Here is a 23,495-nt window from a genome sequence, read left to right as displayed (position 1 = left end):
CTGAAGGGCACTGCTGCTTGTCCCCTCCAGAGCCGCTGCTCTATGCATCCATACAGTGCTCTATGCGAGCCAATGTCTGTCTAGGGAGAGTCCCTATACAGCCAAAGCTAATGTGAACATCGCCGGATCTGAGGGGGCTACATAAGAATTAGGGGGGCTGGGGGCTGCTGCACACATAGAATGCATGAAGGTAGAAAACCTTCAGCCTTTAGAACTGCTTTAAGGCTTTCTTGAGGTATAAATTATGCATTTCCACACTACCTAACACATTATTTTTTTAAAGGCCCTGGAGCACCAAGACAGTAGAAATATCCACACAATTAACACATTCTGGAGAGTAAACACCCCAGGGTATTTAAGAGTCATGCTAAATATTTTGAAGACCTAATTTTTTTGCCACAAGTGTTTGGAAAATGTGGAGCGAAAATGGAAAGTTTTTTTTTTTTTTTTTAACAAAAAGTTGTCAATTTAATAAAATATTTTTCACACAGACCTACCTTTTGTATATTACATAAACCAACTAATTGTATCAAAATCAGTATACTGTAATGGTCACCTCTGTATGACTGTGGTCAGGAAATACAGCATAGTGTAGTACCACCTATAAAAGTCCCAGTTCCTACAAGCCAAGCAAGCATAACCCACTGGTAAATGACTGCCCCTAGGTTCCAGGAGTTGTAGACTGGGACTCTTGTCTCACAGGAACCTAGTCTATGGGACTTGCAAATGGATAAGTTCAGACTGAGACATAGTCAGCAAACAGGCAAAGGAGTGGTCCAAGCATCAGGCAGAAACATGGCCAATAAACAGGCCAGGGTCCATACATGTGGCAGGCAGAGGCAACACTGCGCTGATGTCAGGAATACTGATATTGGCTGTGCTGGCTCTGGTGACACTGTACTGATGTGGGGATCAGGGACATTGTTGATGACTATGTTGGCTCTGGTTAAACTTGCAATGGTGTGGCTAGCAATAAGGAACATTGTTGCTGGCTGCACTGGTTTTGTAACATTTTCACTGGTGTGGCAGCAATGGGAATACGGTTGATGGCTTACACAGGTCTGGTGACACTGAGACTAGTGTGCTGGCGATCAGGAACGCCTCTGATGGCTTTGCTGGTCTCGTAACACTAGAAGCAGTAAGTCCATTTATGGGTACCACATCCCAATTATATGCAATAAAATTATATTTGAAAAAGAGGAAGTGGACTTTTTCAGTATCCCCAAAGACTTCACAACACAACAAAATTGACAATATCAAAAATAAATGTTATTACAAATGTTTAATTAAAAACAAATAGCCTGCAAGCCTGATATGGGCTCCCATTCTTGGACTCAGTTCCCACATAAAGATTCAAAATGTATAGTATCAACTGGTGTACAAAACATGATAATAGAAACTGTTATAACATAACTGTCAAGTGCTTTGGTAACCTTTCCACAATCTGTGTATCTCTACTAGGGTTGTCCTGATACCACTTTTTTAAGACCGAGTACAAGCACCGATACTTTTTTTTCAAGTACTCACCATTACCGATACTTTTTTTGAATGTTATGTGACAGTTTTCAAAGCACAATACAGATTAGGTGGCACTGATATGCAGCACTGATAGGATTAGGTGACACTGATATGCAGCACTGATAGATGGCGGGCACTGATGGCTGGCACTGATAGGTGGCACTGACAGGTGGCTGGCACTGGTAGATGCCACTGACAGGTGGTTGGCACTGATAGGCTGCATTTACGTGCATTGGGCACTGATAGGTGGCATTTATGGGCACTGATGGGCAGGCCAGACACTGTCATGCCATGAGTAAAGGCTGCCTGCGACGCCCATCTTGGTACTCCTTGCAAACTCCTTAAAAGCGGCAGTGGCCATGGGTGTAATAAGATGTCCGCTGCTGGCTTGCTGCAGCTAAGTGCAGGGTGTACGAAGATGGACGCTGGGATGTCCAACCACTGACGTCGACACAGAGCGTCACTTCCGTTGTTCCTAGACGCTGACTTCCGGTTACACCGGGTCGCTTTATTCATCTCTCACAGGTATCGGATCTGGCATCGGGAGCATTTGAGCGAGTACAAGTACTCGTCCAAATGCTCGGTATCGGTCCTGATACTAGCATCGGTATCGGGACAACCCTAATCTCTACATGTTTCACGTCAATCAGCTGCTGCACTGCAATGCAGAACATATGGAAATGTACAAAAAATGCAATCAATAATCAGCTGACCCCATAAATAGGATTAGGAGACTTACCCCAGGGAGACCCAGCTAGGGATATCAACTAGAGGGCCGTTCCCTTCCACCGGCTGGCATGGGAGTGGTACTGGCAGACCACGAAAGACTAAAAACTACAAACCAAAAACAAATTGTAGTCAGTTATGTATCTGCATAAACCCATACTACATTGATTCAGGTATAAGAGTGATTAGTAGCAAGTAAACCCACCAGAGAAGAGTCTCTAAGATTTATGGGCAGAGCATGGGTGGCAGAGACATGCAGCCAAAGATAATCCAACTCAAATCCACCAAGGTAGGTGAAGTCAGCCAGGTCAATAATTGTGTGTGGATGATAGAAAATGTATAACGACTTGTGGATGGGCCGCCTGCAATGTACTGCGGATGGGTAGCCTGTGCAGAGATAGAAACGTACCCATACATCACTGCCTGCTTGTGAATTTGGGGCCACATTACCCCCCTACTCCCACCTAACCCTTTGATCACCTTAGATGTTAACCCCTACACATGCCAGCGCTGTGATTTCAAAATGTTTTGCTTTGTATTGTATTCCTGCTGATTGGAACCCGTTCAAGTGAAAGTAGGCATGTGTGTGGGGTTCAAGGGTTTAAAGCGGGCAGTGATGAGACCTCCACATAGAAACATCACCTCCACATTGCCAGCCTGCCTCAGAGCACTGCACATGTGAATAAGGCCTTATGGCGACACTGGGACTGGTGTGAGGATGATTGGGGACATTGTGAGTGGCTGCATTAGTATGCTGACAATAGTACTGCTGTGATCAAAGGCTATGGCTGGTGGCATTGATAGTGATATCAGAGCAGCTAATCTCCTCCACAAAAGTACACTGTTACTATAGTGACATTGCACTGCTCTGCTGTATCAAAAAAAAACACACCAAAATAAAAAAAATATATATTTTTAACATTAACTTCTTCAATACAGGCACTTAACCCCCTTCCTGCCCAAGCTAATTTTCAGCTTTCAGCGCTGTCGCTGTTTAAATGACAATTGCGCGGTCATGCTACACTGTACCCAAACAGAACTTTTATCATTTTGTTCCCACAAGTAGAGCTTTCTTTTGGTGGTATTTGATCACCTCTGCCGTTTTAATTTTTTGCTAAACAAATAAAAAAAAGACCAAAAATGTTGACAAAAAAAAAGTTTTTATTTTATTTCTGTTATAAAATTTTGTAAATAAGTACGTTTTCTCCTTCACTAATGGGCATTGATAAGGCGCAACTGATGAGGTGGCACTGACTATGGGAACTGATAGGTGGCACTGATATGCAGCACTGATGAGCATTGATAGGCGGCACTGGTGGGCATCCGAAGGGCACTGAACTGATAAGCAATCAACACCCCTGTCAGGAGGGCAGCCGATCGGCTCTCCTCTACTCGTGTCTGTCAGACGCGAGTGAGGAAAAGCTGATCAACGGCTCTTCCTGTTTACATCATGGTCACGGCTGATCACGTGGTAAAGAGCCGCCGTCAGAGGCTCTTTACCGAGACTGGTGTAGCGTTGTGTCAGAGTGACACATCACACCATCAATTGCCGTTATGCGCACCCACACAGGCACGTGAGAGCAGTCGTTCTGGAGGTCCATCACATGAAGACCACCCAGAACGAGAGCCGCGCCGCCCAGCCATCATATGACGGTGGGCGGGCAGCAAGCGGTTAAGATATTAACATGTAGATGCCTATTGAAGATGTTTTTTCTTTCAAAGATTCTGCAAGTAGAAAGTTGGAGATGCTCCTAAAGGCTCTCTTTACCTAGGCAGGCCCAGCCCCTGCAGCCAGCTGATGCTGCAATTTCTGTATGTCAAACTGCAGCTGACTGGACTAGGGCAACAAGTAATCAACAAGGCCCTGTTTTCCAGGATCATGTTTTAACAGAGCAGCTATAGCAATTACCTTTTGCTCTGATTTTTGTATGCATTCCCTAGAATGTCATAAGATATATTTCAAGAATGGCCCTAGTCTTTATTCGCAAGCACATCATTTTGCAGTTAAAAGCCTGAACATCTGAAGTTGCCTGCAAAAGATGACTAATGATGATGACTAATTCATAAAATATGTATTGGAAGGTTTTACTTGACCACTTCAATACAGGGCACTTTCACCCCCTCCCTACCCAGGCCAATTTTCAGTTTTCAGTGCTGTCACACTTTGAATGACAATTGCGCGGTAATGCAACACTGTACCCAAATTAAATTTTTATATTTTTTTCCTCCCACAAATAGGGCTTTCTTTTGAGCCCATTCACACAGGGGCAACACGACTTGTAGGCGACTTGAGTCAGGCAACTTGGACACGACTTGAGTTAAGATCACAGCGCGACTTGGGACGACTTCAAAACGACTTGTGATGACTTCAAGCCCGACTTGGGACGACTTACAAGTCGCCCCAGGCCAGGCAACTTTTGCCGAGGCCAAGCAGAGAATGAGCTCAAGGGGGAACTCCACGGCAAATTTCTGAAAAAAATTTGGCGTGGGTTCCCCCTCCGAGAGCATACCAGGCCCTTAGGTCTGGTATGGATTCCAAGGGGAACCCCCTACGCCGAAAAAACGGCGTGGGGGTCCCCCCCAGATCCACACCAGACCCTTATCCGAGCACGCTACCCGGCCGGCCAGGAAAGGGGGTGGGGACGAGCGGGCGGACCCCCCTCCTGAGCCGTACCAGGCCGCGTGCCCTCAACATGGGGGGGTGCCTTGGGGGAGGGGGGCGTGCGGCCCCCCCACCCCAAAGCACCTTGTCCCCCATGTCGATGAGGACAAGGGCCTCTTCCCGACAACCCTGGCCGTTGGTTGTCGGGGTCTGCGGGCGGGGGGCTTATCGGAATCCGGGAGCCCCCTTTAATAAGGGGGCCCCCGGATACCGGCCCCCCACCCTATGTGAATGAGTATGGGGTACAATGTACCCCTACCCATTCACCTGTGGAAAAAAAGTACAAAAAAAAACACAACACAGGGAAAAAATATTTTATTGCACAGCTCCGGGGGTCTTCCGTCTTCGGGGGTCTTCTCGCCGGACTCCTCCGCTATCTTCTTGTAGCTCTTTTACTAGCGGAGGAGTCCGGCTTTCTTCCTCTCCGCCGCCGGCCTCTTCTCCCGACTTCGGGGGTCTTGTCCCCCTCTTCGGTTCTTCTGCCGGGCCACCGCGCCTTCTTATAGCTCTTTTGCAGGCGGTGGCCCGGTCTTCTGTCGCCGCCGCCGCCTTCCGTTCTTCTTCTTCTTCTTCTCCAGGAGATGTTGACACGACGCTCTCTCCGGCCGGAATGCCAGAGCTGCCCTGCGCTGCCACTTATATAGGGACAATGGGGCGGTGTCACATGGGTTGATGTCACATGGGTTGATGTCACATGGTAAGGGGGCGGGGTCACCATGTGACATCAACCCATGTGACCAACCCATGTGACATCAACCCATGTGACACCGCCCCATTGTCCCTATATAAGTGGCAGCGCAGGGCGGCTCTGGCATTCCGGCCGGAGAGAGCGTCGTGTCAACATCTCCTGGAGAAGAAGAAGAAGAAGAACGGAAGGCGGCGGCGGCGGCGGCGACGACAGAAGACCGGGCCACCGCCTGCAAAAGAGCTATAAGAAGGCGCGGTGGCCCGGCAGAAGAACCGAAGAGGGGGACAAGACCCCCGAAGTCGGGAGAAGAGGCCGGCGGCGGGGAGGAAGAAAGCCGGACTCCTCCGCTAGTAAAAGAGCTACAAGAAGATAGCGGAGGAGTCCGGCGAGAAGACCCCCGAAGACGGAAGACCCCCGGAGCTGTGCAATAAAATATTTTTTCCCTGTGTTGTGTTTTTTTTTTGTACTTTTTTTCCACAGGTGAATGGGTAGGGGTACATTGTACCCCATACTCATTCACATAGGGTGGGGGGCCGGTATCCGGGGGCTCCCGGATTCCGATAAGCCCCCCGCCCGCAGACCCCGACAACCAACGGCCAGGGTTGTCGGGAAGAGGCCCTTGTCCTCATCGACATGGGGACAAGGTGCTTTGGGGTGGGGGGGCCGCACGCCCCCCCTCCCCCAAGGCACCCCCCATGTTGAGGGCACGCGGCCTGGTACGGCTCAGGAGGGGGGGGCGCCCACTCGTCCCCACCCCCTTTCCTGGCCGGCCGGGTAGCGTGCTCGGATAAGGGTCTGGTGTGGATCTGGGGGGGACCCCCACGCCGTTTTTTCGGCGTAGGGGGTTCCCCTTGGAATCCATACCAGACCTAAGGGCCTGGTATGCTCTCGGAGGGGGAACCCACGCCAAATTTTTTTCAGAAATTTGCCGTGGAGTTCCCTCTTGAGAGCTGATAATTCTGTCAAAGTCGCCTCCGTATAAACGGAGATCCGACTTGGAGGCGATCTCCATTGAAATCAATGGGTACTGGTCGCCTACAAGTCGGATAGAAGTAGTACAGGAACCTTTTCTGAAGTCGGAGCGACTTCAGTAGTGTGCATTAAGACGGCTCTCATTCACTTACATTGCTTTTTAAATGTTGTCCGACCTGAGGCGACCTGAGGCGACTAGGGGCGACCTGAAGTCGGATCAGGAGTTGCCCCTGTGTGAATGGGCTCTTTGGTGGTATTTAATCACTGCTGTTTTTTTATTTTTTGCTGAAAAAATTTTTATTTTCTGTTTATAAAATCTTGAAAATAAGTAATTTTTCTCCCTCAGTGATGGGCACAGATGAAGAGGCACCAATACGCAGCATTGATAGGTGGCACTAGTGGGCACTGATAAGCAGCACTGATGAGAAGGCAACTAACAGGCAATACTTATGGACACTGCCATCCTTGGTGGGCACTCATTGGCTTCCCTAAATTGGGCACAGATTGCCATCTCTGGCATGTGTTGGCACGTGCGGGCATCCCTAAAGAGCCTGCTCCGATAATCGATGTGCTGATTATTAGTGCAGACCCCACATCAGGGGAGCTGCTGACCGGCTCTCCTCTACTCGTGGTTTGACGGCTCGAATAGAGGAAAAGCCGATAAACAGCACTTCCTGGTTACCATGTGATCAGCTGTGATTGGACACGGCTGATCACATGGTAAAGAGCCTACATCATAGGCTTTTTACCAAGATCGGAGATATGGTGTGTCACAGCGTGCCCTTATCCTGCTGGACGTCATATGATGCTCAGTCAGGATAAGTGATCCCCTGCCCGGCCGTCAATCTGTTATAGGCTTGGCAGGATGTGGTTGAACAGTAGAACATCTCCGAAGCATCTACCTCGGTACAACATTGAAAACTTAATTGCTCTACCCAGGCTTCAACTTCTAAGCCTAAGTTCAGCCCTTCCTGTACACAAATGATAAAAGGAATTTGGACTTGCCTATATGACATCCAGCAGGATAAAGGCACACGACCATCGGTAATGCTGTGACACACCGCATCTCCAATGATCAGCTATGTCCAATCACAGCTCATCACATGGTGACGAGGAACTGCTGTTTATTAGATTTTCTTCTATTCACGATGTTAAGGCGCCAGTAGAGGAGAGATGGTTAGCGGTTCTCCTGACAGGGGTCTGCGCTGATGATGCAAGTCTCTCTTAATGTGCTAGTATGCAATGCATACTAGAACATTATGATATTTCTTTACAAGAAGAACCTTTTCTTGTTAAAAAAAAAAAAAAAAAAAAAAAAAATTTACTACCGCTTTAAAAACATGTGCAACTTAATGGCGACGTCCATTTTTAATGGACAGGAGGACCAATATCCTTAAAGTGTATGTAAATCCTAAGCATGAACTTCTTTTATATGCTTAGCTTTGGTCTGTTACCGTTGAAAGGGTTTTGTTATCTGTCCAATGAAGTGTCAACAATCTAGGGAGCTGATAACTCTGCTGATTGTAATCTGTTGCTCCCAGTTCTCTCTGTGGGCTGCACCATACTTCCCTGTGTTGTAGGTGTCCCATAGACCTAAAAATTCCTGTCCTAGTGTGACAGTATGCTTAAGTCATTAAGCATTTAAGTGAGACATGTATATTTTGGATAGCTTTTAGAGGTTTAATATGTCAAAGTATTTCCACAATGGGAACATGACCTGCATATGGCAGCCAAGTATTTTTTTTTTCCTAATACATTTTGTTACACAGTATGAGCACTAATTAATTTGTTTGTCAAGTACTGATTTATTTATTTTTTTGTAATTTTGGTTAATTTCAGTTCTCAGGCGACACCGCTGCAAGGATGAAGGACAAATATGGTGTGTTCTGTAGTCAACACAATAGAGCAGTTAGTCACTACAAGTTCCTGATGAGAGAAAATAAGAAGTTTCAGAACCTCATGAAGGTGAGTACCGATTACTGTTAAAAACACCCTCTTTTTTTTTTTTTTGCACAAAGATGAATTGCAATTAATTGCAAAGTCCCTCTTTGCTATAAAAAATGAACTTATTCCCATAAAAAAATATTTCCGCTGCATTTGTGAAGAAGGCTTCAGGGTGCCCAAGAACTTCCAGCAAGTGCCAGGACCCTCTCCTACAGTTGATTCAGCTGTGGAATTGAGACACCACCAGTGTAGAGCTTGCTCAGGAATGGCAGAAAGCATGTGAGGACATCTGCATACACAGTGAGATTAAAACATTTGGAGGATGGCCTGGTGTCAAGAAGGGTAGCAAAGAAGCCACTTCTCTCCAGGAAAAGAAATGGCCTGAACCTCTGTTCAATCTAACATTCCAACGGGTTACAAAATAGTTTCTTTGCCCCTTCCTAGCTTTTTTTCCTTCTAATCTGCAAGCTTCAGACCAAAAGAATACGGATGTAATTACCTCCTTGCACCAGTTTCAGTCACAAGGGAGGGTTGTACCCATTCCTTCAGAAAAATCTGGTATCGATCTACAAAATTTGTATTTACTTCTTCTCTTAGACAAGGGAAATTCATACATCTTTGAGTGTACAAGATGCCTATTCCCATTTTCCCAGCACACCATTGGTTTCTGCATTTTGCTGTTGGAGACCAGCACTTCTAGTTTGTGGCACTGACATTTGGGTTCTCCTCTGCACCATAAGTGGTCACGAAAAAAACCTTTTTGCCTGTTTAGTCACCCTGAGCGCTATGTAGCAATATGAAGAGGTAGTTTAGGAGGCATTTTTGGAGGAGAGCTACTCTCCACCTCCTGCTTTCACTCTAGTATGGCCACGTGCACAGTACAACACACTGATGTCACGATTGGGTCAGAGCGCACTGGTGGCAGCCATCTTGAATTTTATTTATGTTGGTAGTGCAGGCTCTCTGTGGGGCTACAGGTTGCAGAAGAATTTCTCTTAGTGGGACTACAGCAGAACAGGTCATATTTTCTGTACAACTACAGGTCAGAGTCACTTTCACTGTGGGACTATAGGTCACAGTAGAGACATTCTTGTGTGGGACTACAAATCACAGCAAGTATTAAACTGGCCACACATTTTCTTGTGGGGTCAAATTTCCTGGGATAACCAGCGCACTGGTTTTAAATTTAAATCATACCCTCTCAACCACCTTTCTGGTAATATTACTTATGGGACATCTTTCTTCAGTTCCTTGTGACAAGGGAAGGGAATACAGCAGCAGCTTTCTGTGATCATTCTGGTCCAGAGAGCAAAATGTTTTGCAGTTTCTACTCAAACCTTTCATGGTTCCAAAACCGAGCATCAATGTTTGTCCCTTCTTCAACCTCAATAGACTCAACAAGTCTATTGCTGAGTACAGCATCAGCTTTCTGGAATTTGTGCTGGCCTGGACCACCTTGGTTGCAAACGAAAGTGTTCCTCCTCTCCTCCCTTCCTCCCTGTTAATGGAGGAGAAACTAGTGGAGGACAAGGTAGAGAGAGACAAAACTGCTCTGGTAGGAGATGCAGAAGAATCGTCATCCAGGGAATCTTCTCTTGAAAGAACCCCAGGTTTATCTCGGACCCAAAAAGGCCTGGAATTTTAGAGCAATCCTCCCCTGCTCTTCATGACTTCAAATGTTTCTTATAATCCACAAAAATAATCTTTTTGCAAGATCGATCATCTTCTATTATGGGGAGTGATCTTTCTGGTCCAGACAGCAAAAGATTTTGGAGTTTCTACTCAAACCCTTTTATGGTTCCATAACCGAAAGATGATGTTCCTCCCTTCTTGGACCTCAAGAGATTCGGCAAGTTTCCACAGGGTACAGTGGCCTTGCTCCAGTATGGAGATTTTCCTGGCATTAGTAGATGGCATAGATGCTTATCTACACAATCTTTTCTCACTGAAAAGTTTCTGCGTCTTCAGGTGGAGGATCACCACTTTCATGTGTCTCCTAGGGTGCACTGTCTCCAGACAAGTGTCTTGCTCTGAGGTAGACTTGCTCAAGATGTTGTCAAATCCCTCGCTTCACCTTTGCATGAGGGTTCTTTGTAAGATGGTAGCCTCCCTGAGACAGTGTCTTTGCGCAGTTTCATTTCAGGCCCCTCCAACGCAATGTCTTCATTGCACGGAAAGGAGGGCACAGTCATTTGATTTCCCAGTGTTGTTACTCCCTAGCGGGCGATTGTCCCTAGATTAGTGGATTTTTTCACAGATGCTGGAGATTGTAAAATCATTTCCTGATCTATAAGGGTCCTGACAACAGACACCAGCTTGCTAAACTGGAGTGGTGCTCAGGACAATCTCTGTCCAGGGGACTTGGTCACCACAGTTTCATTACCCATCTACATCCTGGGATTGAGGCAGATTTATCTTGCCCTGCTACATTGGTCATCGTAGCTGCAGGCATCCCTGTAAGGGCTCAGTCACACAGTCACGGTGGTGGTGTATTTAAAGGAGGCACCAGAAGTTGGGTGGCCCGAAAGGAAGTGGATCTCATACTGTCTTGGGCAGAACTCTGTCTCTGTGCTGTCTGTCTTCCACATTCCAGACACAGAAAGTTGGCAGGTGCATTTTTCAGTCATCAGCACCTGTCTCTGGAGGTGTGGAATATTCTGGAGGCAAGGATAGAAAGTGTCCTCATCATGGGGGATTTTAATTATCCAGACATAGACTGGGCAGAAGGAACCACGCATTCATCTAAGGCTCACCATTTCCTAAATGTCTTACAGAACAGTTTCATGGGTCAGATGGTAAATGCACCAACAAGAAACAATACGTTACTAGACTTAATGATTACTAACATTACAGACTTGAACGCAGATATAGAAATACGGGGCAACTTGGGAAACAGCGATCACAGGTCAATTCGTTTCAGCATAAATCACACAAAAAGGAAGCACAAGGTGAATACAAAGACACTGATTTTCCAAAGAGCCAACTTCCAGAAACTACACTCTCAGAAGATGCTAAATGGGATAAAATCTTAGGAACAAAGAACACGGAGGAAAATTGGGTATGCTTTAGGAGCATATTAAGGGATATAAGGGTATTAGCCAGTGCATCCCAAACGGTAATACATTTAAAGGAGCTGATAAAAGCCCTGTGTGGCTTAATGCCTATGTAAAAATTAATATATAAGAAAAAAAAGGCCTTCAAAAAAGACAAGGCTGAGGGAACGTCAGCATTCCAACTGTACACAGAATGCAATAAGAAATGTAAGGGTGAAAGTCATATAGCAGAGGAGAGTAAGAAAAATCCCAAGATATTCTTTGAGAACATAAATAATAAACGAGGGAGGACAGATCATATTGGCCCCATAAAGAATCATGTAGGGATTCTGGTTAAAAAAGAAGGTTGAGACGGAGAAGGTTTTGAATGTATTCTTCTCAGTCTTCACGAGGGAAACGGGGGCTTCAGTAACCAAAACTGCAATGTTTATCCTCATGACATGTCACAGGAAGCACCACCATGGTTGAGGATAAAATCAGAAACTGACTTAAAAACGTAACATAAATAAGTCACCGGGACCAGATGGCTTGCACCTAAGGGTCCTTAAGGAACTCAGTCAAGTAATTGCCAGACTGTTGTTCCTAATTTTTACAAACAGTCTACTGACTGGTATGGTACCAGCTGATTGGAAAAAAAAGGACCAAGACCCTGGGAACTACAGACCAGTTAGCCTAACATCAATAGTATGCAAGCTCTTTGAAGGGATTATATACAAGATTTTAGTAATGAAAACTATCATTAGCAGTAATCAGCAGGGATTCATGAAAAATCGTTCTTGCCAAACAAATCTACTAACCTTCTATGAGGAGGTGAACTGCTATCTAGATGAAGGAAGGCCTGTAGACGTAGTGTATCATCTGGATTTTGCAAAGGCATTTGATACAGTTCCTCACAAACATTTACTATACTGTACAAGCTAAGGTCTGTTGGCACGGACCAAAGGGTGAGTACCTGGATTGAAAACTGGTTACAAGGGCAAGTTCAGAGAGTAGTGATAAATGGGGAGTACTCCGAATGGTCCAATGTGGAAAGTGGGGTCCTAGGGTTAATTTATTCATAAATGACCTTGAGGATGGGATAAACGGCTCAATCTCAGTATTTGCGAACGATACTAAGCTAAGCAGGGCAATGGCTTCTGCGCAGGATGTGGAAACCTTGCAAGAAGAGCTGAACAAATGAATGGGGTGGGTAACTACATGGCAAATGAGGTTTAATGTGGAAAAATGTAAAATAATGCATTTAGGTGGCAAAAGCATAAATGCAATCTACTCACTAGTGGGAGAACCTCTGAGGCAATCTAGGATGGAAAAGGACCTGGGGGTCCTAGTAAATGACAGGCTCAGCAATGGCATGCAACGCCAAGCTACTGCAAGCAAAGCCAATAGAATATTGGCATGCATTTAAAAGAGAATTAACTCCAGAGATAAAACGATAATTCTCCCAATCTACAAGACTCTAGTCCCGGCCGCACATGAAGTATGCCCTCCAGTTCTGGTCTCCAGTCTTCAGGAAGGATGTGCTGGAAATGGAGAGAGTACAGAGAAGGGCAACAAAGCTAGTAAAGGGACTGGAGGATCTTGGTTATGAGGAGAGATTACAAGCACTGAACTTATTCTCTCTGGAGAAGAGACACTTGACAGGGGATATGATTTCCATGTACAAATACCTTACTGGTGACCCCACAATCGAGAGAAAACTTTTCCGCAAAAGGGCATTTAAAAAGACTCGTGGCCATTCACTAAAATTTGAGGAAAAGTGATTTAACCGGAAACAGCCGTAAAGGGTTCTAGACGGTAAGCTCTCTTCCACAAGCTGTGGTTTCAGCAGGGAGCATAGATCATTTAAAAAAACTATTAGATAGGCACCTGTCAGGGCTGGGACCAGCCCTTCCTTCTCTGAGCTGGCCACTCAGCTGTCGGCTAATTGCCAGCTCTTATCTCTCCACCGTGACTCACCTGTTTATTCTGTTGGTCGATCCTGCCTACTTAAGCCATCCAGTCCAGATGATCTCTAAGGCAGCACAGTGGTGTAGTGGTTAGCACTTTCACCTAGCAGAAAAAAGGGTCGCTGGTTCGAATACCAACCACGACACCAGCTGCCTGGAGTTTGCATGTTCTCCCTGTGCTTGTGTGGGTTTCCTCCGGGTGCTCCGGTTTCCTCTCACACTCTTAAAAACATGCTGGTAGGTTAATCGGATCCCGTCTAAATTGGCCCTAGTATATGTATGAATGTGTTATAGGGGCCTTAGGTTGTAAGCTCTTTGAGGGTAGGGACTAATGTGAATGTACAATGTATATTTAAAGCACTACGGAAAATGGCAGTATTCTATAAGTATCAGAAATAAATAAAATCGCTTCCTTCGCCACATCTCTACTTGCTTAGCTGACATTCCTTCTGGCTCCCTGACGTTTTGGCTTGTCAGGCCGCGTACACACGGGCGGACTGTTCGCCCAACCTTGTCCGCTGAACAGTGTTTGGGCGGACAGTCCGCCCGTGTGTGGGCTTTCAGCGGACAGTTTCAGCGGACAGTTGGACGGACAAAGTCTTTCGGAAATTCCGAAAAACTGTCCGCTGAAACTGTGTTTGAGCGAACAGTCCGCCCGTGTGTAGGCTACTTTCGAAATGAGCAAACTGTTCCCGCTCGGAAAGTCCGCCCATTTCGAGCGCGTGTACAGGTAGGCGGGGCCCGCGAGGGAGACGTCGCGGGCTCCGCCGCCTGGAATGGGCTTAAAGGGGAACCCCAACGCCGAAAAAAATCGGCGTGGGGGTTCCCCCAAAGTCCACACCAGACCCTTGTCCGAGCACGCTACCCGGCCGGCCAGGAAAGGGGGGCGAGCGAGCGCGCCCCCCCTCCTGAGCCGTACCAGGCCGCATGCCCTCAACATGGAGGGGTGCCTTGGGGAAGGGGGGGCCGCGCGGCCCCCCCACCCCAAAGCACCTTGTCCCCATGTTGATGAGGACAAGGGCCTCTTCCCGACAACCCTGGCCGTTGGTTGTCGGGGTCTGCGGGCGGGGGGCTTATCGGAATCCGGGAGCCCCCTTTAAGAAGGGGGCCCCCGGATACCGGCCCCCCACCCTATGTGAATGAGTATGGGGTACAATGTACCCCTACCCATTCACCTGTGAAATAAAGTACAAAAAAAAACACAACACAGGGAAAAAATATTTTATTGCACAGCTCCGGGGGTCTTCCGTCTTCGGGGGTCTTCTCGCCGGACTCCTCCGCTATCTGTGTGTAGCTCTTTTACTAGCGGAGGAGTCCGGCTTTCTTCCTCCCCGCAGCCGACCTCTTCTCCCGACTTCGGGGGTCTTGTCCCCCCTCTTCGGTTCTTCTGCCGGGCCACCGCGCCTTCTTGTAGCTCTTTTGCAGGCGGTGGCCCGGTCTTCTGTCGCCGCTGCCTTCCGTTCTTCTGTCGCCGCCTTCGGTTCTTCTGCCGGCCCACCGCGCCTTCTTGTAGCTCTTTTACAGGCGGTGGCCCGGTCTTCTGTCGCCGCTGTCGTCGCCGCCGCCTTCCGTTCTTGTTCTTGTTCTTGTTCTTCTTCTTCTTCTTCTTCTTCTTCTTCTTCTTCTCCTGGAGATGTTGACTCGACGAGCTCTCCGGCCGGAATGCCAGGGACACGCTCCGCTGCCACTTATATAGTGACAATGGGGCGGTGTCACATGGTATATGTCACATGGGTTGGTCACATGGTGACCCCGCCCCCTTACGATGTCATAGTCCCCATGTGACATCAACCCATGTGACCAACCCATGTGACATATACCATGTGACACCGCCCCATTGTCACTATATAAGTGACTGCACAGCGCGGCTCTGGCATTCCGGCCGGAGAGCTCGTCGAGTCAACATCTCCAGGAGAAGAAGAAGAAGAAGAACGGAAGGCGGCGACGACGACAGCGGCGACAGAAGACCGGGCCACCGCCTGTAAAAGAGCTACAAGAAGGCGCGGTGGGCCGGCAGAAGAACCGAAGGCGGCGACAGAAGAACGGAAGGCAGCGGCGACAGAAGACCGGGCCACCGCCTGCAAAAGAGCTACAAGAAGGCGCGGTGGCCCGGCAGAAGAACCGAAGAGGGGGACAAGACCCCCGAAGTCGGGAGAAGAGGCTGGCGGCGGGGAGGAAGAAAGCCTAGTAAAAGAGCTACACACAGATAGCGGAGGAGTCCGGCGAGAAGACCCCCGAAGACGGAAGACCCCCGGAGCTGTGCAATAAAATATTTTTTCCCTGTGTTGTTTTTTTTTGTACTTTATTTCACAGGTGAATGGGTAGGGGTACATTGTACCCCATACTCATTCACATAGGGTGGGGGGCCGGTATCCGGGGGCCCCCTTCTTAAAGGGGGCTCCCGGATTCCGATAAGCCCCCCGCCCGCAGACCCCGACAACCAACGGCCAGGGTTGTCGGGAAGAGGCCCTTGTCCTCATCAACATGGGGACAAGGTGCTTTGGGGTGGGGGGGCCGCGCGGCCCCCCCCCTTCCCCAAGGCACCCCCCCATGTTGAGGGCACGCGGCCTGGTACGGCTCAGGAGGGGGGGCGCGCTCGCTCGCCCCCCTTTCCTGGCCGGCCGGGTAGCGTGCTCGGACAAGGGTCTGGTGTGGACTTTGGGGGAACCCCCACGCCGATTTTTTTCGGCGTTGGGGTTCCCCTTTAAGCCCATTCCAGGCGGCGGAGCCCGCGACGTCTCCTTCGCGGGCCCCGCCTACCTGTACACGCGCTCGAAATGGGCGGATTTGCCTCCTCCTTACGTGGGCGAGTCCGTTCATTTCAAAAGTTGAGCGAACTGTTTGGAAAACAGTTCGCTGAAACAGTCCGCTCGTGTGTGGGCAAGTCCGCTCATGCAAATTTTGAGCGGACTGTTTGCCGAAACTGTTTGACGAACAAGGTTGGGCAAACAGTCCGCGCGTGTGTACGCGGCCTCAGACTATCTGTTTCCTGAACTCTGGCTATGTTTTGACTATGTTTATTCTGTTTACCATTTTTTGATTATTAAACAAGTGTGATTTAACTGTACTTCTGTCTCCATCTGATTCATGCTTTCTGACCGCACCTAAGTGACCATAACATACATGGATATGTAATGTAATAAAAAAACGTGTCTTTTTTCATAATTGCCAAGTATGTAACTATGCAAGTGTTTGAGGAGCTCGTCTGATGATGGGGTAACCCGGATGTACCATAGTTCTTCTGTCGGCCAGGTTCATTATGAAGCCAGACAGGATTGTCCCCAGGACCAGGGATCCTGGAGAATTTGCATTGGATGCTTGGTGATACCAATACTCTCTAATCTACGTCTTCCTCACGTTTGTAGCTTCTACCTCGCCACCTTAGCAGGCGTCAAGAGGAAGGTTTTCCGATGAATCTGATCGCCCAAATTGGCCCTGGAGGACTCGGTCCTCTGATGTTGTGAGCATGTCACTTCAAGACTCTTGGACCCTTCTGGATCGTCTTGACCTCCTGTTGCATTGTCCAGTCTACCATTCTTCTTTACAGTTGCCAATTATAATGGCATGGTTGTTGAAGCCAGAATCCTGAGAGACAGAGGAGTCTAATTCTGTCATTTTTATTCTACAGAAGGCGATTTCAAGGAAGGTTTACAACAGGACTTGGAAATCTTATTTTGCTTCGTGTGAGGCTATGGGATTTGATCCTCACAAGTATGTCATAGTTCACATACTGGCTTTTCTCTAATCTGGAGTTGGTTTGGGACTGGCCTTGAGTACAATCATGGGTCACGTTTAGGCCTGGGTGGTCTTCTTTCAGAGACCTATTGCTTCACGTTCCTTGGTGTGTGTCTTTGTACAAGGTATCACACGTATTGTTCCATCGATTAAAGTGGTTGTAAACCCTTACAACACACTTTGACCTACAGGTAAGCCTAGATTAAGGCTTACCTGTAGGTCCAAGAAATATCTCCTAAACCTATACGGTTTAGAAGAGATTTGCCCGAAGACAGGCACCGCATGCGCCGTAGACAGCGGCGCGCAGGTGCACTGAGCGCGGCATTTCCAAGAACGGTGCTGCCACGCGTGTCGGCTCCCGTGCGCATGCGCGGGAGTCACGTCATCGCGGCTTAGCCGAATGACAGCGGCAGAGCTGCGAGACCCCACCGACAACATGGATGCGCCGGACTACTGGGGACATCGGTGACATCGCTGGCTCCTGTGTCAGGTAAGTGACACATAATGGGCTACTATGCGATGCATAGTAGTCCATTATGCTTTGCCTTTGCAGGGAATGAAAGAGGAATAAACTCATCAGGGTTTACTTCCTCTTTAAGACTCTAGTCACTCCGTGGGACATGAACTTGGTACTTTCTGTATTGCAGAAATTTCTGTTTAACCCATCTGTGATATTCCATAGATTTAGCACTGGAAGATTATTTTTCAGGTTGCCATTACTCTTGCAGAGTTTCAGAATTTACTGTTTTTTCCTGTAAGGAACCGTTCTGTGCTTTTTCACCCAGACAAGGTTGTTCTACTGCTTCAACTGTCCTTTGTTGTTTTTTAACTGAGGTGGTTTCTTCTCCCATCTCAACCAGGACATTGGGGTTGATTTACTAAAACTGGAGGGTGCAAAGTCTAGTGCAGCTCTGCATGGTAGCCAATCGGCTTCTAACTTTAACTTGTTAAATTAAGCTTTGAGAAAAAGAAAAAAAACTTGGAAGCTGATTGGTTTCTATGCAGAGCTGCACAACATTTTGCGCACTCAAGTTTTAGTAAATATACCCCATTGTGTTTCCTTTCTCTTTGTCTTATGCCTCAGACGCCAGGCAGCAAGGCTCATTACACCTTGGATCTGGTTCATGCTCGCAGGTGTTACCGGAAGTCTATTATTATGTCTATTATTATGATTCCTCAGTCTGTTTCCCTCTTTATACTTGTGGAAGGTAGGGTAATGCAGCTTTTTTATCTACCATTTTTTGTTGGATTTAACAGCTTTTGTCTCAGGCTTCTGAACTGAAGAAGAAAATTCCACCATGTTCAGTGATGGCTCATTCTACCAGGAGTGTTCGTGCCTCTTGGGCTATTTGTCATTAAGCATTAGTAGCTCAAGTTTGTAAATCGGCTACCTAGTCTTCTATCCATACTTTTACAAGGTTTTACCATGTAGTTGTTTGAGCTGCCGAGGACACCACCTTTGGTCAACGAGTTTTGTGGGCTGCTACGGAAGGTTTCTAGTCTCTTCTTCTGTTTTAGTTGTTTGGAGCCTGTTGACTTGTCGTGTTTACCTTCCCTCATATTCAGTGTTTTGGGACATGCCTCATAATGGAGATGAAATATCTTGTGTCTAGCGATGTACAATAGAGAAAATGGAATCTTTAGGTTTACCTGTAAGATCCCTCTGTTGGAGTACATCACAGGACACAGGGATCCCACCCCTCTGCTTTTCTGGCTTTTGGCTTGCTACAAAATTTTAATCCTTGGCTAACGGAGGGGATTTTTTTGTCTCTTTATGCCAGTGTCCAGTCACCTGATGGTGGTGGCATAACCTCTTATTAACCTATTCTAATACAACCCCAATTCCAAAAAAGTTGGGATGCTGTGTAAAATCGACAAAAAACAAATACAACGATTTGCAAATCTCATAAACCCATCATTTATTACCAATAGAAGTAGTAAACACATCAGAAGTTTAAACTGTACCATTTTAAGGAAAACAAAAAAACTAGGTAAGGTTATTTTGAAATTGATGGCAAAAGAACGTCTCAAAATTTGGACCAGGGAAATGAAAAGCTGGCAAAGCAAGTGGTTAAGCAGGAAGAACATTTGGCAACAGATCAGTAACATGATTCAGTATAAAACGAGCATCTCGGAGAATCCGTGTCCCAGAAGTAAAGATGGGCAAAGGTTCACCAGTCTGTGAAAAGCTGTGTCTAAAAATTGTCAAACAATTTCAGAATAATGTTTCTCAATGTAAAATGGCAAAGACTTTAGATATATCATCATCTACAATGTTGGATGCCAATAATGGGAGAACATTCCTCTCCCAAAACTCCAGCAACTGGTCTTCTGTTCCCAGATGTTTTTAAGACAGGAGGATGCACCATGGTAAATATGGCCCTGTCCCAACTTGTTGCTACAATCAATTTCCAAATTTCTTTTTTTTACTGTCACCGTTTTTCCCTAAAATGGTACATTTTCTCAGTTTAAACATTTGATATGTTTTTTATTTTTAATTAAATATGAGTTTGAGATGTGCAAATCATTGCATTCTGTTTGTATGTAGATTTTACACAGCGTCCTAACTTTTTTGGAATTGGTCTTGTAGATACCCTCCAATACTCCAAGAAAATGATTTTACAGGTAAACTAAAATCCCATTTTTTTTTTCCCAACCCTGTATCCATTTTTGCTGGACAGATTGTACTGTTACAGGAAGTGGGAAAATGAGCAGAAATCCACTGTCAAGATTAACAGGTAACAACTGTTAAACTATGATACTCCAAAAAAACAAAACTGCTCTGTTGATTCTAGTAATACACTGTGTCATACTGTATGTAATTTTATTTTTAGAATAGTTCTACTTTAAGTAGCTTTTATTATGTTATCCAAAACTCCATGTATAATAACATAATGAAAGAAAAAGGAGTGCAGAATACAAAACTACTGTAAATGAACTATGAATTATGTCACTTTTTTTTGTTTATTCTTCATTACTTGGCTTTTACTCCTAGTGTGAGTAGGTAATAAAATGTTGTAGGATATTTAAGTTTATACTTTGTTTCTTTAAACAGAAAATAGGTAACTCCTCTATTGTGAGGCGCCTGGGAGTCCCTGAGTGTATACTCTTGGTTACACAGAGGATTACGAAATATCCAGTCCTTGTGGAGAGGATCATTCAAAACACAGAAGGTAAGACAAATACTGTACTCAGCGTATTTCTATTTATTTAAAAAGAAGAGAAGGCAGTATAATTTTCACACTCTGCTGCATTTGTACATTGTGATTACTGCATAGTGTCAGAAAAAAATCCAACAGTACACTGCACCATCTTTGTTTTTACAGTGCTCTAATACTTAACAGCTACAATTTTCTTTAACTTTGTCAGGAAGTGTTTCTTCTAACACTTCATTTTCATTTCTGTAGAACATCTAATACATTTGTTTAGGTTTAATAGATTTTGTTTCAAGTCTAGCTATGTACTTTTTTTATGGCTTTACCTAGAAGGGACCGAGGACTATGAAGCATTGACTCAGGCTCTTACACTCCTAAAGGAAACGATCACAGAAGTAGATTTACGTGTTCATAGGAGTGAGAAGGGACAACGCCTGAGTGAAATCATAGCCAAAATGGAGCCAAAATCCTCTGTTAAATTAAAGAATGGGATGACATTTAGGAAGCATAACATGGAAAACCGGCAACTTCTTCTTGATGGCATGCTTTATTGGAAGACAGCTTCAGGAAGATTGAAAGGTATATGGGGAAAATAGATTTTTCTTTACAGTGACTTTTATTTAGTTATAATTTTTTTTTTTTTTTTTTATTGAATATAAAAGGTAAGGTATGCAAAGCCTACTGGGCATACCTAGGATTAAGAACACAAAACAAAGCACACAAAACTTAAATGATTGGCAACAAATGCCAAATATGACCCTACTTGACAATGCTGATAGGCACTAATTAGATGTCAAGGGAACACGTTTCCACAGTACAACGAAATAACCTATATCTGTTAATAATAGCAGATTGATACCAACTATTGGGGCATTCCTGCTGAGGCTACAGTATTCTTGGACTCCGTCTAAATGTCCCATACCTAAGAGAATTTGTTGGGGCATCCTCTAGATTCGTAAGTGAATTTATTCAATGGCACAATTTTGTTAACAACAGACTTCCAAAAGTCCAAAGTAGGGGACTGAGCAGATTTCCATTTGAGGAGCATAGACTTGCAAGCATAAAATAACAGTGACCTATTTTTAAAGGGGTACCTTGATGTACCAATTTGGATTTTAGATTATTATTGAAGTGTTTACAATAGTTTAGTATGATCCTTGTTACACCCAATATTAAGGGTGTTATAAAGTGCCATTCCCCAGCGCACACCCCCCCCCCCCCCCCCCCCCCCATCGCCATTAACTTAATCACAGGGTGCTTTTCCCCACAGGCTTCTGCTTCATTTTAAATTTGGCATAGGTGTGCACGGCACCAAGAGATCTGTAAATAGACTATGTGTCCCATCTACCAATTGTGGCAGAGGGATTCGTAATTCCCAATTAAGTGACTTCACTGCCCTTGATACCGTTGTTACGTCCTCCAACTCCTTAATTGAAAATTTCTACCTCTGTACGGACCTGGGGCTGGAGAACAGTCTGCAGAAGCCTTTCCATTAAACCTGTGATTCACTAAATGTGTTTGCAGTGCTTTGCAGGCTCAAATGCAAAGGAAATGTTAACAAATGCACATTTTCTTTTTTATGAATATGGGTGCATTTTTTATTTTATTTTTAAATGTGGACTATGCGCAGTACTTCATTGAAAATCCACTTCACTGTTTGTTAGCAATAAACGGCCTAAAGGTCTCAGCTTTATAGATACCTGATAAAACTACCAACAAAGTCCCTTTGGAAACTAGCAAAGTTAAAGCATCACGTCTTTATACGTTCAATGCAATTTTTCAAAGATTCTGATTTGTAATCAATTTTGTTTTATTTTATTTTTTTATAATTGCTTCTTGGTGTGTAGATATCTTGGCCGTTTTATTGACTGATGTACTGCTGCTTCTTCAAGAGAAGGATCAAAAGTATATATTTTCTTCTGTGGTAAGTGTGTTCAATCATAGAACAAGCTTTATTCTTTAAAATCCATCTAATTGAGTAATGTTTTCTTTTACATTTTGTAACTATTTGTCATATTATTGTTTATGCTTTTTTATTGTTCAAGTGTTGTTAAGCAATGTTATCAAAACCCCAACATTCAGTACCTACCTTTTTTCAATTTTTCTCCTGTTGGTGTTAGAGCTAATGCTTTCAAACGTATACAGATTGGATATAGTTAAAACTATATTGAGACCACTTCCCGCCCAAGTACGTCGTCACATGATGTCCTGGACTTTGAGTGGGGATATCTGAATGATGCCTGAAGCTACAGACATTCAGATATCATCTTTCTTAGCCGTCGATTCTGTGCACCGTAACAACAATCATAGAGGCAGTTCAGCTGCTTGATTGTTCTTACAGGTGGCTGGAGGGGACATTCCACCTCCCGCCGCCCTCCGGTGCTTCTCTGGGCTCTCCTGTACCATTGGCGAGCCGGAGAAGGAATCAGTCACCGCTGGAAGTTGATGATAGAGATTTCTGGTGACCAGATGGTCACCAGTCATCTCTTTGACCCTCCAAGGCCCGGGTGCGACGTTATGACACCACGCCCGACGGATGTGAACAAAGCTGGGGGGACTCAGTCTTTCAAGCCTGGAGCAGAGATCTGGGGTCTCATGCTCGCTCACAGAAGCGAACACATAGGTAACTCACTCCCATATTTATAAACGCCTATGGAGATTTTTTAAGTAGCAAAGGATGGCGCCGTGCCATGAGTGCGCACAATTTTAAAGTGTGACATGCTAAGTATCTATTTACTTGGCACAACATCATCTTTCACATTATACAAAAACAATTGGGCTAATGTTACTGTTTTTTTAGTTTTTTTTTTAAACGCATTTGAAAAATTCCTGCGCAAATACCATGTGACGTAAAAAGTTGCAATTATTGCCATTTTATTCCCTAGAGTCTGTTAAAAAAAAAAAAAAAGTAATGTTTAGGGGTTCTGAGTAATTTTCAAAAAAAATTTTTTTTTACATGTAGGAGAGGAGTGCCAGAATAGATACGGTATGGTTAACCAGGGCACTTTCCCACCTTCCTGCCAAGCCAATTTTCAGCTTTCAGCGCTGTCACTTTCTTAAATGAAAATTGCGCTGTCATGCAACACTGTACCCAAA

The 23,495-nt window shown here is 45.5% G+C and overlaps 1 protein-coding gene across 3 annotated transcripts in view; it reads left to right on the top strand.

Moving 5' to 3' along the window:
* ARHGEF18 (Rho/Rac guanine nucleotide exchange factor 18) overlaps nucleotides 1–23,495 on the top strand; it is a 569,373-nt gene that overhangs the window by 464,135 nt on the left and 81,743 nt on the right. For all 3 annotated transcript variants that reach the window (XM_077476320.1, XM_077476319.1, XM_077476321.1), the window contains 4 exons: nucleotides 8,406–8,531; nucleotides 20,300–20,417; nucleotides 20,730–20,978; nucleotides 22,247–22,323. In XM_077476320.1, the coding sequence (XP_077332446.1) occupies nucleotides 8,406–8,531; nucleotides 20,300–20,417; nucleotides 20,730–20,978; nucleotides 22,247–22,323 (570 nt within the window). The remainder of the gene's footprint in view (nucleotides 1–8,405; nucleotides 8,532–20,299; nucleotides 20,418–20,729; nucleotides 20,979–22,246; nucleotides 22,324–23,495) is intronic.

Source organism: Lithobates pipiens, unplaced genomic scaffold (genome assembly GCF_037356315.1).
Source record: "Lithobates pipiens isolate NorthernLeopardFrog02 unplaced genomic scaffold, aLitPip1_a1.2 Scaffold_13, whole genome shotgun sequence".
Lineage (NCBI taxonomy): Eukaryota > Metazoa > Chordata > Amphibia > Anura > Ranidae > Lithobates > Lithobates pipiens.
Note: the sequence above shows the minus strand (reverse complement) of the source record. Positions and strands in the feature narration are given on the sequence as shown.